We start from the raw sequence: 27,618 nt of genomic DNA on the forward strand, positions 1-27,618 counted from the left end.
ACCAGGCCCGGAGAAGTAAAAAAAATATCCCAAAATTAGGCGAAATTGAAGGTTATAATACACGCTTTTGGACGTTTCTTGGGCCCGAGCTCCGAACGCAATGGGATGAATCCTACGGCCCGTTTGGTAGTCGTTAATAAATTGTGGTAATGGGAATGAATTTTAAGTGTAATTTTATTAGGGAAAGACCCTTAAAATCTCCATGGGGTGACATTTTTTCTGGCAAGCAATCTCACCCCCTAAACTTGTGTTTTTGTCTCCAAGGGGAACTAATTTTCATTACCACTTATTACCACCCTACAAGGTGGTATTGGATGAGAATGAAAATTCATTAAGGAAAGTGGACACTTTAGGATAAATTAGCATTATCATGGGAATGGACAATGATATTTTTCACAAATTTACACACAAATTCATTCCCATTACCATCATTTATGACCAACTACCAAACGAGCCGCTAGTGCCATGGGAGATCACTGGAAAGAAGTCACGTGGCTTGAAACGATCATGTGTATGTCTTTACGTTCATTTCGACGGAATTTTGGGTTTAACGAGAAATGAACAAATGGGGTGTTCAGAGGATTTTCGAGACAATGCAAATGGTGCCAAGCACATGCGTAGCTTTACAAGTCACGAAGGCACTCCTAGGAATGTTTCGGGAGAAAATATGACCACGTCCGGAGAATGCCAAAAATATCGCAAAAACAGCCAAAATTGAAGGTTATAATAATTTCAGACTTTTCCAAGGTCCGAGTTCTGAACGCCACGAGATTCCTCCTAGGGACATAGTAGTAGGTCATTGGGAAATGAGTCATGTATCGTTGAACGAATATGTGGATGCCTTTACGTTCATTTCGAGGAAATTTGGATTTCACGAGAAATGAACAAATGAGGTGTTAGAGGCTTTTCGAGGCAATCCAAATAGTTCCAAGTACCCTCGCAACATAACAAGTCACATTGGCTTTCCTAGGAACGTTTCAGAAGAAAATATGACTAAGATCGGAGAAGTCCAAAAATGTCCCAAAAATAGCCAAAATTGAAGGTTATAATACACGCTTTCGGACTTTCTTGGGGACCGAGTCTGAACGCCAAGAGATGAATCTTAGGGCCATGGGAGGTCATTGGAAAGGAGTCATGTGGCTTGGAACGAATATATGGATGCCTTTACGTTCATTTCGAGGCAATTTTGGGTTTCACGAGAAATGAACAAATTAAATGGGGTGTTTAGAGGTTTTTCGAGGCAATGCAAATGTTGCCAAGCACACACGCAATGTTACAAGTCACGTCGGCACTCCTAGGAATGTTCCGGGGAAAAAATATGACCAGGCCCGGAGAAGTCCAAAAATGTCGCAAAAACAACCAAAATTGAAGATCATAATACACGCTTTCGCACTTAGAAAATAAAAGCAATTATATTAGGCAAAGTGAGTAATTAACGATGATTTTAATTAGATAAAATAAGGACATTATTGTCAATTAATGTTGCTTTTTATACCAAAATTGAGATTGTTGCAATAGATGTGAAACTACCCAAAATAATAATAATTGTAATATAAAAAGAACGGAGTAAGTATATTGTAACATCGTCTCATGTACAAATCTATAATATGTAAACTTTTGTGTATTATAGGAGTTTTAGTGCTTTACCATTTAATACTACCATACATCATCTATTTTAAAATAAGTAAGATGGAGCGAGATTGTGGAATTAAAGAAAGCAAAGAGATAGAAACAAAAAAATTGTGACCGTGTGCAGAAAGAGTCGGTCTTTTAAGAGACCATCTTTTTAACTTAAAATGATGTATTTTTTTTTTGGTATGATGAATGGGACTCACTTGAGGAAGGGGGGGGGGGGTATGGGAAATTACTCAAATGAGTCCTATGAGGTTTGATCCCTATACCTCAGGATAACAGATGAGAAGCGATACCACTACTCTACTTATCACCTCAACCTCAACCTCAATTAGGCAACTATTCAAGTTTAATATTAAGAAGAGAATATACCACTTTTTGAATACAGTAATCAGTTTAAGCTAGGCCGATTAACAAAAATAAAATTAGCTTGCAACAAAATTTGAACCTGTGATCTCCTGCTATTATAACTTGACACAATTACCATTTCAACCAACAAAATTTGAACCTGTGACCTCTTGCTATTATAACTTGACACAATTACCATCTCAATCAACTTTTAATCATACTTTAAGTGTCCACATTATTATATTTGTATCTTTTAAATGTTGAGTTTTCCCACTACAAAAAAAGCTCATATAGCGATGGATTTTTGGCGCCGGATATATATCCGTTTCTAATTTAGAGACGAAATATTGATAATCCGTCTCTAAATTTATTTAACTAGAGACTGATTTTTAAATCCTTCTTTAAATTTAGGGACGGATTATCAATATCCGTCCCTAAATTAGAGACGAATTTTAAAAATCTGTCTCTAAATTTATTTATAGACGGATTTTAAAAATCCGTCTCTATTTTAGTGACGAATATTTAAAATCCGTCTCTAAAGTTAGAGACGGATTTAAAAAATCCGTCTTTAAATTTAAATATGAATATTTTATTGCGCTTCTTTAATTTAGGGACGGATTTTAAAAATCCGTCTCTAAGTTCGGGACGAATTTTTGAAATCCGTCTCTGAATTTAAATATAAATATTTTATTGCACTTCTTTAATTTATAGACGGATTTTAAAAATCCGTCTCTAATTTAGGGACGTATTTAAAAATCTGTCTCTAAATTTAGATATGATTATTTTATTGCACATATTTAATTTAGGGACGGATTTGAAAATCTGTCTTTAAATTAGGGATGGATTTAAAAATCCGTCTTTAAATTAGGGACGGATTTAAAAATCCGTCTCTTAATTAGGGACGGATTTTTGAATCCGTCTCTAATATTTCTTCTACATATTACCAGTATTACGTAGAGAAGTATACAAGTTGTATTTGGTGTAGTTGGTTGGAGCTTCTTCTCCTTTCTTTAAGGTCACAAGTTCGATTCTTATGAATAGCGATTCTTGCAACTGTGGATTCTTCTTATCCTTTCCCTTTTAAACGGATTTTGTCAGTCTCTAAATGAACTTTTTTTTGTAGTGTCCTTAACATATTTTAGTGGGAATGGAAAAAAAATGTATATCAAGTTCGGGAACACAATACCAACCCGGGGTAACACCCGAGTCCAAATATTAGTTTTATCTTTAAAATTGGCTGCACATAATTCAAATAAAAAATAATTAATTACTATATAATGAGAGATGAAGATTCATGAGAAAGTGACATAGTTACACATCTAAATTACATGTCAACGGAGCGCCTTAACGTTGACTCAAATTTTCAATTTTCCCTATTTTGTGGTCCATCTTGCATCTCAATTATTTCTTATTTTGGCAGAACATCAATTGGTTTAATCAACTGTTTAAAGTAAGTGTTCTTATACTAATTTATTGCTGGTTAATTATACTAATCATAGACAGATTGAGTTTTGTCTCTGGACACTGCCACGGTGCCACCCCTTGGCTTTGGCATAAGCTAGTGGCAACATAAGAAGCTTTTCAGCATTCCCAACTCTTGCTTGCTTTGTCAAGTTGTCGTAGTTGTTTTCCTCTATCTTATCCAATATTTTCCGATACAACATCATTGATGCCCACACCTAGATTAACAAAATTCATGAACGTATAGCAGAGTTTTGTTCAAATAAGCTAACAAATCTACAAATGTTCATAAGTAGCAATATAGTACTTCATCCGTTTCGTTCTATATATAACAAATGAATATTTTATATCTCACAAATACTACCCATTTGTTGCATTTAAAACGAAATGGAGGAAGTATATACTTTGCGTAATACATACCGGCCATCTACTAGCACGGTCTAGCTGATAAATGCCTTCCACTGCTTGATCGTAATAGTATCTTGCTCTTGCTACCTGTTTCTTTGTGAGTTCTCGCCATTCCTTTGTGACATTCCTAGAGAAGATGTCAGCCTCTGTTAAGCCAAACTCTCGGAGCTCGTCTTGTGGAAGGTACACTCTCCCCATCGAAGCACTACATTGATAATACAAGGAGTGCATTCTTAGTTCGGTTGAGCACAATCATGTACATGTCTAAAAATGTGTTCTAACGAATGCAATAAACAACGAAGTAAAAAAACATACAAATTTTAACGTGGTTCATTAACAAGATGTTAGCTATGTTCACAAGCAGAGGAGAACAATTCTATTATCTTGAGGAGAAAGTATAAATTACAGAAAGTTGGTAAAGGTTAACTAAAAAGTTTATATAGTACCCTTCTAATTAATCTAAACAAAAAGGGCCTAAAACCGAACCCAAAACAGAAACGATCTACTAAACTGCACACACTAGACCTCCTTTGCTAGGTCAAATTAAACTTAGCGCCAGATAATTCAAGACATATTTCAACAAAATGATTGACAGTGCCGTAATTAGAAGAGATCAAGCTTCTTACTCTTCGACTACATCTCGAAGGATGTTAGTTAGTTGGTCAGCGATTCCCAAGGAAATCGCAGCCTTATAAATGCTTTGTGTAGACATTACTGTGTCCGGTGAGGTTCCAATTATCGGAAGAGTTATTAGGCCAATTGTTCCAGCCACATAGTAGCAGTATAGTTCAAGCTCTTCATAGTTGTTGTAACGAGTCTTCCATGTGTCCATTCTCATTCCTTTTAGTATATCTTTAAATGGCTAGTAAATCACCAGTATATGTAAGTTAATAGTGTAAAACTAACAGGAACTAAAAATGCAACAACAATTTCTAAGTAGTTTAACCAACCTTGATGTCTAAGGGAAATTGCTGGATAGTATCAGCCAAGGCAGTGTCAATTGTGTCATGTGGGCATCCGTTGAAGATGTCCTCAAGCCTCTTTTCCCAGATATCCAGCGCAGCTGAACTCGCGTGATTGGCATTTTCACCATCCACTAGCTCATCTGTCCTCCGGCCCCAAGCTGTCAATGATCACGAGACAGAGTAGGAGTATGAGACATGAGGTAATAGACTCTAGGTTGCACAGAGATAGATACAAAAACGGTACTGATTCGGTTCGAGTACGGGGACAGAAAACGACGAAATTTTAGGAATGGGTACGCGTATCCATAGAGAATACGTATAGTATTGGGCACGGGTACGAGTACGTGACCTAAAAGAAGTACCCGTGCTCCATAGAATAGACTAATACTAATAGTTACCCACTATCCCTCGGGTAATATATAAGCTTTAGAATAATGAGGGCAATAATTCTGCTTCTAACTCTGTCCTTGCATTGTTTACACTACCTCTTCTACTATCGCCTAAATTCATCTTCATTGTCTTAGAATATCTCTAGAATGACCATATTTGAAGGCTTTATAACTCATTGTTTCAGACATTTACGGGGCCAGGGACATTGACCCCAGGGAATATGATGCATATTAGGTCATGGAAGGCTATTTGAAAGCATCCTAATTAAGGTCATAAGTGGTGTTGGGAGTCCTCCGAATAATAAAGGAAGGTAAGTATAGTGCAAGGTTGGAGAAGAGTGAAGACATGAAACGAGTATAAACTACTTTTTGAGGCAATGTAGAGGCCCCTAACCACCCAATAGTTTAGAAAAGGGTACACTTGGGTGCATGTACTTCACTTGGGTGCATGTACTTATTTGCGCACTTGGGAAGCTCATCAAAGAAGATCATTGTTGAGTTCAGAGAAGTCTCGTTGTCACCACGTTTAAATAAAGGCTATAATGCACAATTTCGAGTTGTTCCGATCCCGGGGGATATATAACACTACATCAAGTGATGCGTCCTAAGGTCATATAAGACTATTTATAAAACATATCATCATATGATAATACTATAATAGGTACGTGGTAATTAGAGCCTTTGAAGCTAATTCAGATTGGCTTACTTATAGGCTTATAGCTAGGTTCAGTGACATATGCATAGCGGTACATGCGCACTCATGCCTAGGCTAATCGACCAGATTGGTAAAAAAAAATGACCTTCAATGACAATTTGATAAAAAAAACTTGCTCTAGCGACAAATTGATAAAAACAAAAATCTTCAGCGACAAGTTGGTAAAGAGAAATGAGCTCAAACGACATTTACGCAAATAAAATGAGTTTTGACTACAATTTATATATGGTAAATAAAATGGATTCCTAGCGACAATAATTAGGCCATATTTTAAAAAAAATTTCAGCTTGATCAACATTGAATGCCTTTTATATAGATTTTTATCACTACATACTATTTTCCCAGTTTGAAATAAAATCTTGTAAAGTGCACGTTTTGATCAAATCGAAATATTATAGAAAATATTGGCCTAAATGTCACCGGAGCTCAATTTTTTTACCAATCTGTCGTTAGAGCAAGTTTTCTTTACCAAATTGTCGTTAAGGGTCAATCACTAGTGGAAAAATGAAGAAGGGCTGTGCTAAAAAAGGCATGTAGGGCTGCGCTTTTTGACAGCAGCCCTTTCAGTAGCAGCCCTTCACTTTTTAAGTAGGGCTGCGCTAGAAAAGCGCAGCCCTTAAGCTAGAAGGGCTGCGCTAGTTAGGAAAAAGCGCCAGCCCTTCTAGCCCAGAAGGGCTGCGCTAGTTAGGAAAAAGCGCAGCCCTTCTGGGCTAGAAGGGCTGCGCTTTTTCCTAACTAGCGCAGCCCTTCCTACCAAAAAAAAAATTTAAAAAAAAATTTTTTTTTTTGACATTTTTTTACTCATAATCTCACATTTTCTGAAATTAAACAGAAGAGAAGAGAAACGAAACGAAAATACTAAACCCAAAACAATAAAAAAGAATGAAACGAAAATGAAAAAAAGGAACAAAGACTCATAATCTCACATTTTCACTTAGTAGGGCTGCGCTTTTTTAAAAGCGCAACCCTTCTTACCTACAGAAGGGCTGCGCTTATTCAAAAAAGCGCAGCCCTACTAGTGAGGGGCTGCGCTTTTTTTTAAAAAGCGCAGCCCTTCTACTTAGTAGGGCTGCGCTTTTTTTAAAAAGCGCAGCCCATCACTACTAGGGCTGCGCTTTTACGAAAAGCGCAGCCCTTCCTGCGCAGTCCTTTATGTTTTTTCCCCTAGTGAATGAATTGCAAAATAGATTAGAGTAAACAAACTGACAATCAACGCCAAAAACGTAACAATCAATGACAGAAAAATGGAAAAGATTTCATATCGTAAAAATTTTTGATGTATAATTTTATGATCGTGTATTGAGTATACCTATGTTAAGTGACATATGCATAGTGTACATGTGCACTCATGCCTATGATGACTTGATAAGAAAGCCTATGATTTGTTATTCAGCTAATTTTTAAGAAAGATTTTAAGTATAATACAACCACTACTCTCAACTTCAGTCTTTTTTTTTCACAGTGGTCTCAACTTCAGTCTTCTGGCATATGAAATCTACTCTAAATTGCACATATAGCATCCTGGTTTCCGATTTCTCTTTGATTTTAAATAGATATATTTGCCTTTTCACTTTGATCGAAGAAAAAAATAAGAAATGATAGAGAGGAGAGAGTATAACAACAACAACCATATGATCATTATTATAGTAGTACTAATGGTTTTTTCCCATATATTCCTGATAATTTTTTTTTCACCGTATATCCTTTCAACTTTTTACATTCACCATATACCCCTCACTTTTCGAAATTACATCAACTTGCCCTTTTGACTAATAGTGTTAGACTTTCATTAGTCATTAGACCCTAATCCTCTCATAATTCTAATTAATTAACCTAAATCAAACCCTTACCCTAATGTAATACCCTAACCCTAATCTACTACCATAACCTAACCACCCTTGCCCCCACACCAGCCCTTCCCTCCCCCTCACCACCCCCACCCCCGAAGCCTCCCCTTTCCCCGCCGACCCCCTCTTCCGCTAACACCCCCTTCCCCGACAGCCTGACGCAATATTGTAACCTCCCTCCACTTCCCCCGCAACCCAGCAACCCTATAAACGACTGGAGCGAAGGAGTGCGCGAGGGAAAAAGGCGGAGAAGCAGGGGGAGAAAGGCGGTGCGGCAGTGGACGGGTTTCGGTGGAGGCTGCCGGCAACGAGGGTGTTGGTAAGCGACTGCTGTGTGAGGGTGCAACGGGAGCAAGGGGTTGGGGTTGCGGGGGTGCTAGGGTCGGGGTTTGCCGCGGGGGTGCTTGGGTCTAGGTAGTGGGAAGGAGAGAGGAGGCTTCGAGGGTGGTGAGGAGGGGGCTTCTGGGTTTGGTGGGGGCAGTGGGGGGGGGGGAGGGTAAGGAGTGGGGTGGTGGTTATGGTTAGGGACTTAGATTTTGGAACTAGGGTTAGAGTTTGATTTAGATTTAGACAAGCTAATTAGATTTAGGGTTAGGTGGGATTAGGGGGGTAATGAGCCACGGACATTAACATCGTTAGTCATTAAGGGCAACTTGATGTATTTTTCGAAAAGTGAGGGGTATATGGTGAATTTGAAAAATTCAAGGGGTAACGATGCAAATTTTTTTTTTTATCAGAAGTATATGGTGAAAAAACCGTAGTACTAATAATATTATTGTTTTACAAAGTCTGTTCAGATTGAACTCTTTTTTTTTTTTTTTTTTTTTGGTTTCCATTGATCTGCACTTATTTGATCTTTCTTAATAAGCAAGATTAAAGTCAGCTAAACATAGATTAAATCTAAATCTCTATCGAAATAATTTCACGAAATTTGCATTAACATCCCTAGTTGAAAAAATAGTTGATATAGATCAGAAGGCGACGCACCATAAATAGCCCATATTGCTTTCTTTCTTTCTTCAGTCAACAACAAACTTCCTGTGAAATCACGAAAAGAGTTACAACAAGTCTACAATCAATCACCAAGAATCATAAGAACAAGGAAAGTCTTATATGTACCTAGATAATAGCTCTTAGCATTCTGAGCACAAATATTTTGGCAACTCTTGTAGGCCTCTCTAAGAAGAGAAGGATCATAAGTTTGTTTTTTGGGAATTAAGCATTTGGACTGTCTCTCAATGACTTGTTCTATTTGTAATTCATCGAAAAAATTAATGCTCTTATTTGACACAGTAAATGAGCTTGTTGGTTTGGTTGTTCCCTTTGATTTTCGCGCCGCCGCCGACGAGAACCGGCCACTGCTGCCAGCAGGCACTACTGGCAGCAAGTGCAAGGCTATTGAAGAGCTCAACATATTAATTTTACTGATTTACAAGTTGCTGAATTGAAAGTTAGGCTGAAACGAAGTTTAACTTCAAGTATTTGGACTCCTGTCTTATGTTATGAAGTTTTGATCTTAAATAGATTAATTCATCAGAAACATGTGGATTGTGGAGCAATAGCAAATTTCACACGCGCAATTTTTTAAAGATTGACACTGACATCAACAACGTTTTTGCTAGGAAAAAAATATTATTGGTACATTTAGGTGATGATAATTAATAAATGATAGTTATAGTCTAGACTAATGGCCATAAATTTATAGGTCATTTGTTTGAAAGACGTCTCATGCTGATAATCGTACTAAAGGTAATAAATTTCACTGTTGATGTTTGCCTATACCTTACGTACTTTCTTAATCTCTTCGTTAATCTTTCATTATCATCTAAGACAGTAGTAACACATGTCAAGCTCCTGATAGTTTTTTTATTGACAGAAACAAAGAACCTAAGAAGACATAAACTAATCATAGTATCCACGCAACGTCTAGCTAAATTCAAAAATTATTAAAAGAGACGGTCTAATTTTAATATAAAAATAGACTTAGTTATTAAATGGATTAAACTAGTCACCGAAAGAAATTAACTTAGTTATTATTGGGCTAATTCTCTTTTTAATATTGGGCTTACTATTGCCTAGTTTTAATTTAAAGGAAAAATTGACAATAGAGGTCTGAACTTTGGGTGATAATTTTTAAAAGGTCTGAACTATTGATTAACCTGTGTAGGTCCCAACTTTCGGGGGTCTTAACTTTTAGCGGGCCTTAGTGACTTAAAACTGGCATAATATGTCATCACTTGTAAAACTTGGGTCACATCAGAAGGGTTAATTGAGGGAGGGATGTAGAAACTAGGTGAGATTTTTTTAAAAAAATCTTCAGTTTTAAGTCGTCGAGGCCTGCTAAAAGTTAAGACCCCCTAAGGCCTAAAGTTGGGACCTACACAGGTTAATCAGTAGTTCAGACCTTTTAAAAATTATCACCCATAGTTCAGACCTCTATTGTCAATTTTTCCTTTAAATTAAAACTAGGCAATACTAACCCCAATATTAAAAAGAGAATTAGTCCAATAATAACTAAGTTACTTTCTTTCGGTGACTAGTTTAATCCATTTAGTAACTAAGTCTACTTTTATATTATAATTAGACCGTCACTTTTAATAATTTTTATGTGTTTGGTTGGTAAGAAAACATTTTTCTGAAAAATTAGTTTTTGCATTTTCATTTGCTTGGCTTGTAAAGGATATGATGATGATCCAACATTGGCTTGTAAAGGGCATTTATATTTTCCCTTTCTCTAAATTTTCTTGTAAAACCCAAACAAAGGAAACTAATTAATTTGAAATTGTGTTTTCCTTTGCATATTTTTATCATGTAAAAATCATTTTTCATTGAAATTGTTTTCCGTCAAACTAAACAAAACCTTAATTATTATTCTGAGGAAAAAATGCAAGTAAAAACCTTGATGTCAAGGGGAAATTGTTGAACAGTGTGAGCTAACGCGGTGTCTATTATGTCATGTGGCTGTCCTGTAAAGATGTCTTCAAGCCTCTCTTCCCAGCTATCTAACATGGCTGGGCTAGCCAGGATAGAATTTGCAACATCCACTAGCTCATCTGTTCTTTGGGCCCAAGCTGCCATTATGTAAACACAATGCTGAAACCATTTAATTACTTATCCATTTTATCATGGAATAAATATGGTAGTACTCCCTCCGTTTCAAAATATAAGGCACGCATGACTTTCGAGGTCGAACTTTGACCATTAATTACTCTCAATTTACGTGGATAACATTTTTAAAAAAAATTAATGTTATTATAGTATTTTTCATGACGAATCCAAAGGTATAATTTTTATTTATCATATTATAAGAGATATTTGTCATCAAAGCAAATTTTCGTAAAACGTAAATGCCTTATATTTTGGAACGGAGGGATTAGTTTATTTAATGAAATGTAAAAGGTTATCCTAATGAAAATGATAAGACGCCAAATTAAATTTTGATCACATACCATAAACAGCCCATACTGCTTTCTTTCTTTCCGCAGTCATCAACAAACTTCCTAAAACCATTTAATCAGACTCCTCTTCAATATAAAAGATGAATACAACTTTACAAGTAATAGTTTGAATGTTAAGCATCAATTAATATATTGGTCATAACTCATAACTAAGATCTATTTTAAAAGATCTTAATCTTAACGTTTCGGAAGAAAATATGACCAGGCCCGAAAAAGTCCAAAAATGTCCTAAAAACAGACAAAATTGAAGGTTATAATACACGCTTTCGGACTTTCCCGGGACCTGAGCTCCGAACGCAACGAGATGCCTCCTAGGGCCATGGGAGGTCATTGGAAAGGAGTCGTATGGCTTGGAATGAATATGTGTATGCCTTTACGTTCATTTCGAGGTAATTTTGGATTTTACAAGAAATGAACAAATGTGGTGTTTAGAGGCTTTTCGAGGCAATTCAAATGGTGTCAAGCACCCGCGCAACGTTACACATCACGTTGGCACTCGTAGGAATTTTTCGGGAGAAAATATGACCACGCTTGAAAAATCCAAAAATGTCGCAAAAACAACCAAAATTGAAGGTTATAATAAACGCTTTCGGACTTTTCCGGGGTTCGAGCTCCGAACGCCACGAGATTGCTCATAGATAAGTCATTGGGAAAGGAGTCATGTGGCGTGGAACGAATATGTGGATGCCTTTACGTTCATTTCAAGGCAATTTGGGTTTCACGAGAAATGAACAAATGGGGTGTTAGAGGATTTTTGAGGCAATGCAAATTGTGCCAAGGACTCGCACAACGTTACAAGTCACCTCAGCACTCCTAGGAATGTTTCGGGAGAAAATATGATCAGGCTCGAAGAAGTGCAAAAATGTCCCAAAAACATCCAAAATTGAAGGTTATAACACACGCCTTCGGAGTGTGCCAAGGCTCGAGTTACGGAGGCCTCGTGATGCCTCATAGGGACATGGGATGTCATTAGAAAGGAGTTATGTGGCTTGGAACGAATATGTGGATGTCTTTATGTTTATTTCTAGGCAAATTTGGGTTTCACAAGAACTGAACAAATCGGGTGTTTAGAGGCTTTTCGAGGCAATCCAAATGGTTCCAAGTATCTGCGCAACGTAACAAGTCACGTTGGCTTTCTTAGGAACGTTTCGAAAGAAAATATGACTATGCCCGAAGAAGTCCAAAAATGTCTCAAAAACAGCCAAAATTGAAGGTTATAATACACGCTTTCAGACTTTCTTGGGGACCGAGTTCTGAACGCCACAGGATGCCTCCTAGGGTCATGGGAGGTCATTGGAAATGAGTCATGTGGCTTGAAACGAATATATGAATGCCTTTACGTTCATTTCGAGGCAATTTTGGGTTTCACGAGAAATGAACAACTGAGGTGTTTATAGGCTTTTCGAGGCAATGAAAATGTTGCCAAACACACGCGCACTGTTACAAGTCACGTCGGCACTCCTAGGAATGTTCCGGCGAGAAAATATGACCAGGCACAGAGAAGTCCAAAAATGTCGCAAAAACAACCAAAATTGAAGGTTCTAATGCACGTTTTTAGACTTAGAAAATAAAAGCAATTTTATAAGCAAATGAGCAATTAATGATGATTTTAATTAGATAAAGTAAGGACAATATTGTCAATTGAAGTTGCTTTTCATACCAAAACTGGAATTGTTGCAATAGATGTGAAACTATACCTAAAATAATAATTATTGTAATATAAAAAAAATGGAGTAAGTATATTGTAACCTCGTCTCATGTACAAATCTATAATATGTAAACTTTTGTGTATTATAGGAGTTTTAGTGCTTTATCATTTAATATTACCATACATCATCTATTCTAAAATAAGTAAGATGGAGACTGTGGAATTAAAGAAAGCAAAGAGATAGAAACAAAAAAATTGTGACCTATGTGCAGAAAGAGTCGGTCTTATAAGAGACCATCTAATTTTGATTTAAAACAATGTATTTTTTTTTTTGGTAAGATGAAGGGGATATGGGAAATTACGCAAATGAGTCCTATGAGGTTTGATCCCTATACCTCAGGAGGATAACAGATGGGAAGCGATACCACTACTCCACCACCTCAACCTCAATTAGACAACTATTCAAGTTCAATATTAAGAAGAGAACATACCACTTTTTGAATACAGTGATCAGTTTAAGGTATGTCGATGAACAAAAATAAAATTAGCTTGCAACAAGGTTTGAACCCGTGACTTCTTGCTATTATAAATTGACACAATTACCATCTTAACCAACTTTTAATCATATTTTAAGTGTCCATATTATTATATTTGTATCTTTTGAATGTTGAGTTTTCCTTAATATATTTTAGTGGGAAATGAAAAAAAATGTATATCAAGTTCGGAAATACGATACCAACTCGGAACGATGTCCGAACCCAAATACTAGTTTTATCTTTAAAACTGGCTGCACATAATTCAAATAAAAAATAATTAATTACTATATAATGAGAGATAAGATTCATGAGAAAGTTACATAGTTAAACATCTAGAGTACATGTCAACGCAGCGCCTTAACGTTGACTCAAATTTTCAATTTTTCCTACTTTGTGGTCCATCTTGCATCTCAATTATTTCTAATTTTGGCAGAACACCAATTGGTTTAATGAACTGCTTAAAGTAAGTGCTGTAAATCGTTTCAAACATGTGATTTTATTTTAGGTAAAGTTTGGGCAACTACTAATTCTTTTGGAACTTTTTTTTTATAAATTACCTAATAAACTATTTCTTAACTTTCCTACTTTTATTTTGCACGTTCGCTAATGTTCTTATTCGTCCTTAAATATCTTTTATTACATATCAGTAAAAATGATCAAAATTAAATATTTAATTTTTATTGAGATGAAATACCTTGCATGATTATATTTTTTTCTTATATCTAAATAGAAAAATATAGCAAAGCTCTCTAATTACGAATAGTGTCAAAATTTCAAGTGACAAAGATAAACAAATAGAGTATTTATTGGATGACTTTTTCAAATTTTTATACACAAATTTTTCTATAAAATAGGGCATATAAAGTGATTTCCAAAACTATTATGTATATGAGATGATCCGATCCAATTATCCTAAATGATACATCTAGTATTAACCATACATTCGGATGTATGTGGTGCACCATCTCACATACTCTAACATTATATCCTTTGTACATGAGCACATGAATGGAGAACGTAAATGATCAATGAGTTATGAGTTTGCCATGAAAATACATGTGTCAGCAACATAATCAATAATTAGGAAGCAAGCAAACTCGATAACACGGTATTATACTAATTTATTGCTGGTTAATTATACTAATCACACTGCCAACCCTTGGCTTTGGCATAAGCTAGTGGCAACATAAGAAGCTTTTCAGCATTCCCAACTCTTGCTTGCTTTGTCAAGTTGTCGTAGTTGTTTTCCTCTATCTTATCCAATATTTTCCGATACAACATCATTGATGCCCACACCTAGATTAACAAAATTCATGAACGTATAGCAGAGTTTTGTTCAAATCAGCTAACAAATCTACAAATGTTCATAAGTAACAATATAGTACTTCCTCTGTTTCGTTTTAAATGCAACAAATGAATATTTTACATCTCACAAATATTACCCATTTGTTGCATTTAAAACGAAACGGAGGAAGTATATACTTTGCGTAATACATACCGGCCATCTACTAGCACGGTCTAGCTGATAAATGGCTTCCACTGCTTGATCGTAATAGTATCTTGCTCTTGCTATCTGTTTCTTTGTGAGTTCTCGCCATTCCTTTGTGACCTTCCTAGAGAAGATGTCAGCGTCTGTTAAGCCAAACTCTCGAAGCTCGTCTTGTGGAAGGTACACTCTCCCCATCGAAGCACTATATTGATATTACAAGGAGTGAATTCTTAGTTGGGTTGAGCACAATCATGTACATGTCTAAAAATGTGTTCTAACGAACGCAATAAACAACGAAGGAAAAAAAAGCATACAGATTTTAACGTGGTTCACTAATAAAGTATTAGCTACGTTCACAAGTAGAGGAGAACAATTCTATTATCTTGAGGAGAAAGTACAAATAATAGAAAGTTGGCAAAGGTTAACTAAAAGGTTTATATAGTACCCTTCTAATTAACCTAAACAAAATGGGCCTAAAACCGAACCCAAAAACAGAAACGATCTACTAAACTGCACACGCTAGACCTCATTTGCTAGGTTAAATTAAACTTAGCCCAGATAATTCAAGACATATTTCAACAAAATGATTAACAGTGCGATAATTAGAAGAGATCAAGCTTCTTACTCTTCAACTACATCTCGAAGGATGTTAGTTAGTTGGTTCGCGATTCCCAAGGAAATCGCAGCCTTATAAATGCTTTGTGTAGAAGTTACTGTGTCCAGTGAAGTTCCAAAAATCGGAAGAGTCATTAGGCCAACTGTTCCAGCCACATAGTAGCAGTATAGTTCAAGCTCTTCATAGTTGTTGTAACGACTCTTCCATGTGTCCATTCTCATTCCTTTTATCATATCTTTAAATGGCTAATAAATCACCAGTATATATAAGTTAATAACCAGTATATGTAAGTGAATAATGTAAAACTAACAGGAACTAAAAATGCAAAGTAGTTTAACCAACCTTGATGTCTAAGGGATATTGCTGGATAGTATCAGCCAAGGCAGTGTCAATTGTGTCATATGGGCATCCGTTGAAGATGTCTTCAAGCCTGTTTTCCCAGATATCCAGCACAGCTGAACTCGCGTTGTTGGCATTTTCACCATCCACTAGCTCATCTGTCCTCCGACCCCAAGCTGACAATGATCACGAGACAGAGTAGGATTATGAGCCACGAGGTAAGAGACTCTAGGTTGCACAGAGACGGATATGGAAACGATACTGATTCGATTTCAGGTACGGGGACGCGACGAAATTTTAGGAATGTGTACGCGTGCCCATAGAGAATACGTATCGTATTGGGCACGGGTACGAGTACGAGTACGTGACCTAAAAGAAGTAGTCGTGTTACATAGAATAGACTAATACTAATAGTTACCCACCATCCTTCGGGTAATATATAAGCTTTAGAATAATGAGGGCAATAATTCTGCTTCTAACTCTCTCCTTGCGTAGTTTACACTACCTCTTCTACTATCGCCTAAATTCATCTTCATTGTCTTCATTTTGCCTCTAATTTAAAAAGCATTATCCAATCCCAACATGCTCTCATGAGTGAGGTCGTTTCTTATTTCTTTGAGGCAGCGTAGAGGGTTCCAACAACTTGATATTCATCTCTGGGCACTATAAGGCCTTCGGCGAGATGGTCCCAGATAAAAGATATAGTCGGATCGAAAAAAGTCCAAAAACATACTCAAACTAGCAAAATTTGAAGGTTATAATACACGTTTTCACCAGGGGACAGGAAACAAACTACACGAGAACTCACCTCCACGACAAAGTACAAACATATGATGGCCTTTGAAGATAATTTGAGGTTGAATAGAATATATAGAAAATAAACTATAAAGAGCCTTTGTGGCGCAATGTAGAGGGTCCCGAACACTCGAAGTCATCCCCATAATCTCGTGAAGGCCTAGGACAAAAATTAGAATATCTCTTGAATGACCATATTTGAAGGCTTTATAACTCATTGTTTCAGACATTTACGGGGCAGGGACATTGACCCCAGGGAATATGATGCATATCTGTAAATATCCTCTAGAGTTTTATGAAAATTCTACAAAGTAGAGTTGAATCCTGACCATATATTATAAAATCAAGGGCTCATGATTAGTGGAAAAGGAAAAGATATGGGTAGGATATTCGGGGGAAAATAGGGGGATTTTTGGGAAAGAAAATACAAGCCTTTGATTTCTTAATCAACGACTGATATTTAACGAACTCTACCGTGTAGAGTTATTTTGAAACTCTAGAGGATCCCAACACGATGCATATTAGGTCATGAAAGGCTATTTGAAAGCGCAAATAAGTACATGCACCTAAGTGCATGTAGAGCATGGTGCACCCTTTTTTAAACTACGTTGTTTTATCATTTTTAGAGTCTGTAATTTTAAAAAATTATTGTTATTTGTTTCCTTAAATTTTGCAACTAAAGATTCTTTTTTCATATTTAAATTTAAAAGGTATATGTTCTTTTACCTTAATTGTAAATGTTCATTTACTATATGTTCTTTTCATTATAACCTTTGTTCTTTTATAAATATAAATTTACACGTTCTTTAATTTTAACTCGTGTGCTCTTTTTTAAAGTAAAAAAATTGTTGAAAAAAGTCCGTGTTCTTTTATATAAATGATATGTCCTCTTTGGGTGCACAATGAGTATTGTGCACCCTGGTGCATAATCCACACTTTGATTTGAAAGAATCCTAATTAAGGTCATAAGTGGTGTTGGGAGTCCTCCGAATAATAAAGGAAGGTAAGTACAGTTCAAGGTTGGGGAAGAGTGAAGACACCAAACGAGTATAAACTGCTTTTTAAGGCAATGTAGAGGCCCCTAACCATCCAATAGTTTAGAAAAGGGTGCACCATGCTCTACATGCACTTGGGTGCACCGTGCATGTATTTATTTGCGCACTTAGGAAGCTCATCAAAGAAGATCATTGTTGAGTTTAGAGAAGTCTCGTTGTCACCACATTTAAAGGCTATAATGCACAGTTCGAGTCGTTCCGATCCCGGGAATATATAACACTACATCAAGGGATGCGTCCTAAGGTCATATAAGACTATTTATAAACATATCATCATATAGGATAATAGGTACGTGGTAATTAGAGCCTTTGAAGCTAATTCAGGTTGGCTTATAGCTATGTTTAGTGACATATGCATAGCGGTACATGCAAACTCATGCCTAGGCTAATCGATCAGATTGGTAAAAAAAAGTGACCTTCAATGACAATTTGATAAAAAAAACCTGCTCTAGCGACAAATTGATAAAAATAAAAATCTTCAGCGACAAGTTGGTAAAAAAAAAAAAGAGCTCAAACGACATTTAGGTAAATAAAATGAGTTTTGACGACAATTCGTGGTAAATAAAATGGATTCCTAGCGACAATTAGACCATATTTTAAAGAATTTTCCAGTTTGATCAACATTCAATGCGTGCATTTACATGCCTTTGATATAGATTTTTCGTGTTTTTATCTAATTAAGTTCTCTTGTCACTACATACTATTTTTCCAATTTGAAATAAAATTTTGTAAAGTGCACGTTTTGATCAAATCGAAACATTATAGAAAAATTGTCCTAAATGTCACTGGAGCTCGAATTTTTTATCAATTTGTCGTTAGAGCAAGTTTTTTTTTTACCAAATTGTCGATTTGTCGTTGAGGGTCAATGAATGTTAAGAGAGATGGGAGTAAACGAACTGACAGTCAACGCCAAAAATGTAACAATTAATGACAGAAAAATGGAAAAGATTTCTTCTCGTAAATTTTTTTGATTTATAATTTTATGATCGTGAATTGAGTATAGCTATGTTAAGTAACATATGCATAGTGTACATGTGCACTCATGCCTATGATAAGAAATCCTATGATGTGTTATTCAGCTAATTTTAAGAAAGATTTCAAGTATAATATTTATTATTATTTTACGAGGTCTATTCTGATGTGAACTTTTTTTTTTTATTTTCATTAATGTGCACTAATATGCATGATATTTCTTAGATAAGCAAGATTAAAGTCAACTAAACATAGACTAAATCTCTATCTAAATAATTTCACGAGATTCGCATAAACATCCCTAGTTGAAAAAATAGCTGATACGGATGAGAACGCGACGCACCATAAATAGCCCATATTGCTTTTGTTCTTTCTTCAGTCAACAACAAACTTCCTGTAAAATCACGAAAAGAGTTACAACAAGTCTACAATTAATCACCAAGAATCATAACAACAAGGAAAGTCTTGTATGTACCTAGATAATAGCTCTTAGCATGCTGAGCACAAATATTTTGGCAACTCTTGTAGGCCTCTCTAAGAAGAGCAGGATCATAAATTTGTTTTTTGGGATTTAAGCATTTGGACTGTCTTTCAATGACTTGTTCTACTTGTAATTCATTGAAAAAATCAATGCTCTTATTTGACACAGTAAACGAGCTTGTTGGTTTGGTTGTTCCCTTTGATTTTCGCGCCGCCGACGACGAGGACCGGCCACTGCTGCCAGGCACTACTGGCAGCAAGTGCAAGGCTATCGAGGAGCTCAACATATTAATTTTACTATTTATCAGTTGCTGAATTGTAAGTTACGCTGAAACGAAGTTTAACTTCAAGTGTTTGGACTCCTGTCTTATGTTATAAAGTTTTGATCTTAAATAGATTAATTCATCAGAAACATGTGGAGCAAGAGCACAATTTCACTGTCGATGTTCTATACTCTTGCACGCACAATTAACAAATGATAGTTATAGTAGTCTAGACTAATGGCCATAAATTTATAGGTCATTTGTTTAAAAGACGTCTCATGCTGATAATCGTACTAAAGGTCATAAGTTTCACTATTGATGTTTGCCTATATCTTACGTACTTTCTAAATTTCTTCGTAATCTTTCATTATCATCTAAGATAGTATCAATAAATGTCAAGCTCCTGAGTTATTATTGATAGAAACAAAATAAACAAAGAACCTAAGAAGACATAAACTAATCATAGTATCCACACAACGTCTAGCTAAATTACGAGCAAATTGGCTCGATCAACCTTGAGGGACCATACACGTACACCAAGTGAAGGTTTTAGCTATCTCTTTGATATGTTTAAACGTCCATATGAAGTGGACATAAATTGGTAGATTTTGCCGTAAAACATACTCCCTAGCTCCGTCCCAAAATATAGTTTACATTTCTATTTTGGGAGTCAAATTTTAAAAACTTTGACCAAATATTCTTACTAATGTATACAAAAAAAAAAACATATTCATGAGGGGTCTTGTTAGATTCGTCTCAATGTATAAATTCATAATATCAACTTTTTATATTTTTTACTGATAAAAAATAGAAGATATCGTAGGTCAAAAATACGTCTTGGAGACTGTGCAAAATGAAATGGGAACTATATTTTGGGACGGAGGGAGTAATTAATAACAAGATTACAATCAACCTTGAGGACCATACACGTACACCAAGTGAAGGCTTTAGCTCTCTCTTTGATCTGTTTAATCGTCCATATGAGGTAGACATAAATTGGTAAATTTTCCTATAAAACATAACAAGATTAGTGGAGTTTCTTTTTCAAGAAATCAATGCCACATTTTCCTCCTTATTTGATCTTATCCTTTCTCTTTCTTTTCTCATCTCCAACATTTCCCTTCCATTTTCATTTTGCCTTTTTATCTAACTCTTCTTGTAAGAAGCTTTGTTTTTGAAACGTTCTTGTAAGAAGCTAAACAAAGGAAACTAATTCAAATTTGTGTGTTCCTTTGAATTTTTTTTCTCAATCATGTACTATACTATATATCATTTTCCTAACCAAACATAACCTAAAAATCTGAGGAGAAAATGCGAGTAAAATTGATAGAATATAGATCTATTCCAGCAACCTCAACCATCGGTTTAGGCTTTTGGTTGAGTTGGTCCTTTGACATGGTATCAAGAGCCAGCGTGACAAAAAGGTTACGGGTTCGAATCTTATCCACCGCTCATTTCTCATTGGAATATTTAGCGCAAGGTATGAGAGCGGCCTGTGTTGCATCCACACTTCAAGCCCAAAAGGCTCTTGCGTGAGGGGGCGTGATAGAATATAAATCTATTTCAGGAACCTCAACCATCAACTTAAGCTTTTGGTTGAGTTGATCCTTTGACAAAAATCTTAATGTCTACGGGGAAAAGCTGATGATCATAACTAAGATTATTCAGGTTAAATTTTCCATATATAAGCAGAATAACTAACATGTAAAATAGCACATATCAAAGTCTTATGAAAATCGAGTTTCTGATTTCATCATATTTGAGATTTAATCAGATAAATAATTTCGAGATTACATAACTCAACTTCTCATCAATCATCATAATAGTCTAAATCATGCAACAAGAGGTTTATCAAGTAGTTTTGCCAGAACTATATTTGTATGAACGTACAGCATGACATCAGTGAGGGAGTAACATCGTGCCTCGACACTGCCACCCTGAGGCTTTGGCGTAAGCTAGTGGGAGCATAAGGAGCTTCTCAGCAGTCCCAACTTTAGCTCGCTTTGTCAAGTTGTCGTAATTGTTTTCCTCTATCTTATCCAAAATCTTCTTGTACAGCATCATTGATGCCCAAATCTATGTTAATAAAAGTCAAAAGAACCCTCATTTTCTCAACCTATTAGTAGAGACTAACAAATCCACACATATTCATCATTGACAGTTAGATATAATCATGTAACTAAGTTATCTTTGTATATATAGTTTCATAAGTTGTGTGTAGTATCTTCGGTTCTGAAATAAGTGAAACGCTTCTTTCAAACAGCTCTCACATAAAAGAGACGAGTGCGTGTTTCACCTATTTCAGAATGGAGGAAGTATTACTTATGAAATTACACCTAACTATCAACTAAAGAAAGTTGCTTACCGGCCACCTACTAGCACTGTCTAGCTGTGAAACACCTTGTTCTGCTTGATCGTAATGATGTCTTGCCCTTGTTATCTGATTCTTTGTGAACTCTCGCCATTCCTCTGTAACATTCCTAGAGAAAATGTCTTTATCTGTCAACCCGAACTCTTCGAGCTCGTCTTGTGGAAGGTACACTCTCCCCATGGAAGCACTACATTGAAAAAATAGGTACAACATTCTTATACATAAGCTCAGGTAAAAAGAAAAACCTTTGAACTGCAATGAGTACCGAGATCTTACTCTTCTATTACATCTCTAAGGATGTTAGTTAACTGGTTTCCAATTCCTAAGGAAACTGCAGCTTTATAAATGCTTGTTGTAGAAGTTACACACTTTGGTGAAATTCCTGCTATTGGAACAGTCATTAAGCCAACTGTTCCTGCTACATAGTAGCAATACATTTCGAGCTCTTGATAGTTGTTGTAACGAGTTTTCCATGTATCCATTCTCATTCCCTTTATCATATCTTTGAACAGCTAATTAATCATCAAGACATGTGAATTAATGTTGATGAACTAAGAGATTTTGTGTTTGGTTAGTAAGAAAACATTTTCCTGGAAAATTATTTTCGCATTTTCATTTGATTGACTTGTAAAGGGTATGATCCAATATTGGCTTGTAAATAAAGGGCATTTATATTTTCCCTTTCTCTAAATTTTCTTGTAAAACCCAAACAAAGGAAACTAATTTGAAATTGACAAATTGTGTTTTCCTTTGCATATTTTTATCATCTAAAATCATTTTCCATTGAAATTGTTTTCCGTCAAACCAAACAGAACCTTAATTATCATTGCGAGCAAAAAATTGCAAATAAAAACCTTGATGTCAAGGGGAAATTGTTGAACAGTGTGAGCCAACGCGGTGTCTATTATGTCATGTGGCTGTCCAGCAAAGATGTCTTCAAGCCTCTCTTCCCAGCTATCTAACATGGCTGGGCTAGCCAGGATAGAATTTGCAACATCTACTAGCTCATCTGTTCTTTGGGCCCAAGCTGCCATTAAGTAAACACAATGCTGAAACCATTTAATTACTTATCAATTTTGTCATGGAATAGATATGAAATGGTGCTAGTTTGTAGTTTATTTAATGAAATGTAAAAGATTACCACTAATGAAAATGATAAGACGCCAAAATTAAATTTTGATCACATACCATAAACAGCCCATACTGCTTTCTTTCTTTCCGCAGTCATCAACAAACTTCCTATAAAAAATGAATACAACTTTACAAGTAATAGTTTGAATGGTAAGCATTAATTAATATACTAGTCATAACTCATAACTATGATCTATTTTAAAAGATCTTTAATTTTCGATTGATTTGGCACGATCTCAACTTTGACTGGTATCTAAAACGGTCTTCAACCTATATTGACTAGCTAAATCGCTTAAAAGTGTCATGTGACACAATCTTAGCTAGTCAATCTAGGTTGAATATCGTATTATCCCAAAGTCAGGATCATTTTAAGTTAGTCGAAAGTTGAGACCTTTTAAAGTCGAGTAGAAAGAGAGAAGTATAAAAGTACCAAGATAAAAGGTGGTAGCATGTTGAGCACAAATTTTTCGACAGCGCTCGTAAGCATGTGTAAGAAGGGAACGATCAAAATGGGTATTTTTTCGGCGAGTTGAGCCCTTGGCCTGCCTCTGAAGTAGCTGCTGAACATGTAAATCAACAGGATGATCTCCACCCTTATTCGATATTCCGGCGAAGATTGTTTCTTTTCTTTGCACCACCTGTATTTGAGCGTCTTTTGATGCATATGTAGGCTTCATGGTTATCAACTGCAACTGCAACTGCAAGGTTGATGAATACATAATTTCCTGATATGCGTAGTTTCTGTATTAGAAGTTGAAGTACTTGCTTATGTGATGGATTCCAATCTCAAATGAAATAGATTGGATCACTTATATCTGAATCATGCGTTGCAAATGTGGTAATATACTGTATGAATGTAAATCTAAGTGATTAACTACAAGAATCTCAATTAGTTTATTCTTTGATTAGCCTAAGGGGGTTTGCTGGTTGACTGAATAAAACCTGCAATTATTGGAAAGAGTAGGTTGTACATGGTGTCATGGTGTAATTAGGAACATATTATATTTGAAGTAGTTGCATTTTGATTCAAATGTAAGTATCATTATTTGAAAACCAAGCAACTTGTAAACCATCTTAATAAGAAAATGCTCTAGATCCCTTAATTAATGCTAAGTTTCTTAACTACGCTAGGTGTCATTAAATAATGGTAATTTAGTTCATTTCTCAGTTATTTAAAATGTTTTTGATAATTATGTTAGCTTGATAAATATCGTAATTGCATTAGATTGTTAATAAAAAAATTAAAATTTAGCCCGGATATGATTTATATGACATCAATATTCTCCTTTAACAAATCCTTTTGTATAGGTTGAACTAGTGATACTAAGGCCTGTTGTCCCCAACTTATTTTCAGTTCAGTTCAGTCCAGTCCAGTCCAGTTCAATTCAGTTCAGCTCTTGACAATACTTTTACTCTCACATATCACTATTCATTTCAGTTCAGTTCAATTCAGTTCAATTCCGTTCAATTCAATTCAGATCAGATGTTTTATGCCGAAGAAAACAGGCCCTAATGCCTAATTAATGATCAAAGATATGCGTGGGAGACTGTGCAAAAGAAAATGGGTAAAGTTTAAAAAAAATACTGAGGGAGTACAGGATTAGAAAGCAAGCTGATATATATGTGCTCTGTGCTACTCTTTAGTCAATCTAACAGGACAAAATTAACAGAGAATTCAATATTAAAAAGTATACATCATTAACAAAGTTTTTGTACATAAGAAGTGGGGAAATCAGAACCTGAAGTCCTGAACAAGCCCTACATATAGAGAGCAGAAAGATACATCAATCATTATCTTCCATGCCCATTGACACAGGTTTGAAAGCTGCCAATACTACTGAAACTTTGCAAGCAAGAAAACCAACCATTCCCGCCACGATTTCTCTCGAAGTTAATGCTGCTCCGAAATCCGGTTTGTCGTGCTTCATTGCTAGAACGGCAATAGAAACCGCAAACACGAACACCACTATTGGACCTTTGACTCCTCCAAACAGCCTGTTGAAGTTATTTCCCTTGCTGGTTGCAGCTAATTCAGGAGCCGGTAACGTGTCCACAGACCTCTGCAAGAGAAGCAGGTACATGAAGCCACCGATACCCCCAGTTAAAAAGGCTAAGGCGGTATCCTGACCTGCACTGATGGAAGTAATGGAGGTGCCAGCAAAAACAAGCATAGAATCATATAGTAACAAAGAGAATTTCAAATCTGCATAACTTCTCATGCTGTCTTCATTTGTTAATCCCTTTTCTGCACGTGATACATCTTGTGCAGAACTTTCATAAAAAAAAGAGACATAATCAGCTCCAATATGCTCTGTGACCAAACATGGGCGAAGTTCTGCCATTGTCAAGTCAGTACCTTCCCCGAGCATAACATCTTCAACTTCGAAATTGTAAATGACACTGCAATACATACTCTGAGGTGTACTAGATTCTTCCCTTTGGTGGTCATAAGCACTGGTAACTGTCAAGTTTGCACCGCCTAATCTCCAACTACCTGACCTTGAAACAGAAGAAAGGAAGTTTAACGTAACATGATTGTGATAGTGCATAAGAAACATCTCAGTAACTCTTAGAATTTGCACATTTATTCCTCTTTTCTTTCCTTCATTGAACACTCTCCACAGCATTTTTAACAAATAACGAAATTCACTAATAATAGATAATAAACACATTATGTTTTGTCAAAGACAAGTCAGAATGACATAAATATTGAGATAAGCAAGTCAAAAAGATTTGAGATAATTTAATGACTAGAATATTAGTTCACAAGTTCAATATCAGTTAGTAACAGCAAACTACAAGCAGCACATAATCTAGAAAAGGCCAACCTGAATCAAGACTTATCCACAGAGCTTGAATTCTTCCCAATTTAGGTCCCCAAAATATGAATTCATCGGTGGAACCTTTTTGAAAGCGGACAACATCAGAAGTGACAGCGTCCTCTGACTGCTGAAAATGGTCTTGACATAGAATGGCAGGAATTCTCTCCAATATTGAATCACCATGTTCGTCAATTAAACAGACAAGTATTCCTGCATTCTGGTCACTTAGGTCCGATCCATACATTGAACTTGTTCTCAGCAGGACCTTGTACAAAGAATTTGACCTATCTGTTTGAAGAGTTGAGATGAATTTGTCAGGTGATTCGTCCCTGAAAGTGCTCAGCTCCTTTGTAGGCAAAAGTCGTCTAGGCTTTGCATATTCCTGAAAATCTAGGTAAAAACTTATTCTGAATAAAACAATATCTAGAATATCAAAAGGACCAATAGCACAAAAACATTGTAACAAATAGTATTAGACGAGGAGCCTCAAAATATGGCGTACTGGTAAACAGTGCACCACACTATTACTCAGTGGTCGTTTGGTTAAACGCAGGAAATAAAGTTCACTGGCAATGTACTAAAATGTTGTTTCGTTTACTGCCGAAAGCAGTAATTCCTATAGGAAGTTCTCAGTGGCAGCTATGTAGGAAATCTACATCCTCCAATTTGTAGGAAGTACAACTCCCTAGGAATATAACTTGGTGTAATCACTAGAGAGGATTCTCACTCAATTTGGTGTGATCTTGCATACCAAACAGCACAACAATTCCATAAACTTACCCCATTTTTATTTATGTCAAATAAACAAGCACTAAATTGAAGATTTCAGCTATGAAATAGTGATATTCGTTTTCATGGAATCCTTGCTATTAACAGCTTGACAATTTGGCATCATCATAATTTTTGCACACAAGTAATCGAAACCACTATTCACAGTAATTTTATTTACCAAAGATAAATATTAACAACAGAAGACATGACTTAATGATGATATAGTCCAATTATTTACCATTTAAATAACAACGAATTAAATACAAAAATAAAAGGAAAAATGGAAAATTAAGGTTACCTTGGAAAGATGACTTCTTTGAAGGTGCAAGAAAGCGATAGGGGCGAAAATGGACATGAAATCTTCGAAGGTGAAAAGGGTTTACTGGGTAATTATGATTAATTGCATCACAATGTTTAATTGTTGGTATCACATGCCTTGTACATAAAAACAACTCCATTTTTAGTTTTATGCTGTCAAACAAACCAAATACTATGGATTAGTATCAAATTTCAGAGGTTAATCAGAAGATTATAAAAGAAAGATTTCACTTTTATAATAGAAATGAAGTGATTCAAAGAAGAGTTGAATGATTGAATACCTGATTGTGGTGGGGAGTTTAACTGGCGGGGAATGTTGTGAGATTTCTGGGTTTGGAGATTTTTCTTTCTTTCTTTCTTCTTTTAAATGATCGAAAATAGCATATAGAGGGTACAATTTGGAAGTTTGTGTTAAGTGTGATGGACTGATAGAGACATATAGTGAGTGGTTCAGTTATATTTTTGAAGCCCAAATTCAATTTTGAGTTGTGAGAGGCAGAGAGAGCAAAAATGTGGAGGCCCAAACTCTGAACATTGGTTTGATGGTACTTGTTAGGACTTACGTCTGTTCTCCCTATTTTATTTTCATTTCAATTCAATTCAATTTAATTTTGGTTACAATGAGTTCAGTTTATTTCAGTTTAGTTTCCAATTTATTATCATTACTATTAGTTATATTTAATTCTGTCCAATTCAGTTGCAACCAATTCAGTTCAGTTCAGTTGTAACCAGTTCTATTCAGTTCGATGTAAGAGTATATTTCTTTTTAAGGGGAAAAAGAGTATTTTT

General features: G+C 35.7%; 4 protein-coding genes across 4 annotated transcripts; all 4 read right to left on the reverse strand.

The window, feature by feature from the left end:
* Positions 1 to 3,227: 3,227 nt before the first annotated feature.
* LOC104889869 (phytoene synthase 2, chloroplastic) lies at positions 3,228 to 9,261 on the reverse strand. Its single transcript, XM_010675202.3, has 6 exons — positions 8,885 to 9,261; positions 8,753 to 8,803; positions 4,800 to 4,972; positions 4,476 to 4,711; positions 3,862 to 4,054; positions 3,228 to 3,659 (listed from the first exon to the last, which is right to left on the reverse strand). Exons 1-6 carry the CDS (start codon positions 9,177 to 9,179, stop codon positions 3,474 to 3,476), a joined length of 1,134 nt encoding a protein of 377 aa, XP_010673504.1. The 5' UTR covers positions 9,180 to 9,261; the 3' UTR covers positions 3,228 to 3,473.
* Positions 9,262 to 14,194: 4,933 nt separating this feature from the next.
* Positions 14,195 to 19,720, reverse strand: LOC125491528 (phytoene synthase 2, chloroplastic-like). Its single transcript, XM_010675203.4, has 6 exons — positions 19,149 to 19,720; positions 19,017 to 19,067; positions 15,855 to 16,027; positions 15,522 to 15,757; positions 14,906 to 15,098; positions 14,195 to 14,703 (listed from the first exon to the last, which is right to left on the reverse strand). Exons 1-6 carry the CDS (start codon positions 19,438 to 19,440, stop codon positions 14,548 to 14,550), a joined length of 1,101 nt encoding a protein of 366 aa, XP_010673505.2. The 5' UTR covers positions 19,441 to 19,720; the 3' UTR covers positions 14,195 to 14,547.
* Positions 19,721 to 20,860: 1,140 nt separating this feature from the next.
* LOC104889868 (phytoene synthase 2, chloroplastic) lies at positions 20,861 to 24,463 on the reverse strand. The gene is made up of 6 exons (XM_010675201.4): positions 23,349 to 24,463; positions 22,976 to 23,026; positions 22,642 to 22,814; positions 22,064 to 22,299; positions 21,782 to 21,974; positions 20,861 to 21,492 (listed from the first exon to the last, which is right to left on the reverse strand). Exons 1-6 carry the CDS (start codon positions 23,635 to 23,637, stop codon positions 21,316 to 21,318), a joined length of 1,119 nt encoding a protein of 372 aa, XP_010673503.1. The 5' UTR covers positions 23,638 to 24,463; the 3' UTR covers positions 20,861 to 21,315.
* Positions 24,464 to 24,592: 129 nt separating this feature from the next.
* On the reverse strand, positions 24,593 to 27,269 carry LOC104889867 (uncharacterized). Its single transcript, XM_010675200.3, has 4 exons — positions 27,111 to 27,269; positions 26,810 to 26,982; positions 25,747 to 26,130; positions 24,593 to 25,412 (listed from the first exon to the last, which is right to left on the reverse strand). The coding sequence occupies exons 2-4, from the start codon at positions 26,967 to 26,969 to the stop codon at positions 24,703 to 24,705; spliced, it is 1,254 nt and encodes a 417-aa protein (XP_010673502.1). The 5' UTR covers positions 26,970 to 26,982; positions 27,111 to 27,269; the 3' UTR covers positions 24,593 to 24,702.
* Between the last annotated feature and the right edge of the window lie 349 nt (positions 27,270 to 27,618).

This window comes from Beta vulgaris, chromosome 4 (genome assembly GCF_026745355.1).
Source record: "Beta vulgaris subsp. vulgaris cultivar EL10 chromosome 4, EL10.2, whole genome shotgun sequence".
Taxonomy (NCBI): domain Eukaryota; kingdom Viridiplantae; phylum Streptophyta; class Magnoliopsida; order Caryophyllales; family Amaranthaceae; genus Beta; species Beta vulgaris.

Excerpts from the sequence above, each read along its gene's own strand:
- LOC104889869 (XM_010675202.3), bottom strand. The coding sequence starts at position 9,179 with ATGTTGAGCTCTTCAATAGCCTTGCACTTGCTGCCAGTAGTGCCTGCT. Across the intron at positions 4,055-4,475 it reads CTTCGAGATGTAGTCGAAGA|TGCTTCGATGGGGAGAGTGT; the intron begins GTAAGAAGCTTG and ends TTATCAATGTAG. Across the intron at positions 3,660-3,861 it reads ACCGTGCTAGTAGATGGCCG|GTGTGGGCATCAATGATGTT; the intron begins GTATGTATTACG and ends TTGTTAATCTAG.
- LOC104889867 (XM_010675200.3), bottom strand. The coding sequence starts at position 26,969 with ATGGAGTTGTTTTTATGTACAAGGCATGTGATACCAACAATTAAACAT. Across the intron at positions 26,131-26,809 it reads AAAGAAGTCATCTTTCCAAG|ATTTTCAGGAATATGCAAAG; the intron begins GTAACCTTAATT and ends GTTTTTACCTAG. Across the intron at positions 25,413-25,746 it reads GTGGATAAGTCTTGATTCAG|GTAGTTGGAGATTAGGCGGT; the intron begins GTTGGCCTTTTC and ends TTTCAAGGTCAG.
- LOC125491528 (XM_010675203.4), bottom strand. The coding sequence starts at position 19,440 with ATGTTGAGCTCCTCGATAGCCTTGCACTTGCTGCCAGTAGTGCCTGGC. Across the intron at positions 16,028-19,016 it reads AGCAATATGGGCTATTTATG|CTTGGGGTCGGAGGACAGAT; the intron begins GTGCGTCGCGTT and ends GATCATTGTCAG. Across the intron at positions 15,099-15,521 it reads CTTCGAGATGTAGTTGAAGA|TGCTTCGATGGGGAGAGTGT; the intron begins GTAAGAAGCTTG and ends ATATCAATATAG.
- LOC104889868 (XM_010675201.4), bottom strand. The coding sequence starts at position 23,637 with ATGTATTCATCAACCTTGCAGTTGCAGTTGCAGTTGATAACCATGAAG. Across the intron at positions 23,027-23,348 it reads TGCTACCACCTTTTATCTTG|GAAGTTTGTTGATGACTGCG; the intron begins GTACTTTTATAC and ends CATTTTTTATAG. Across the intron at positions 21,493-21,781 it reads ACAGTGCTAGTAGGTGGCCG|ATTTGGGCATCAATGATGCT; the intron begins GTAAGCAACTTT and ends TTATTAACATAG.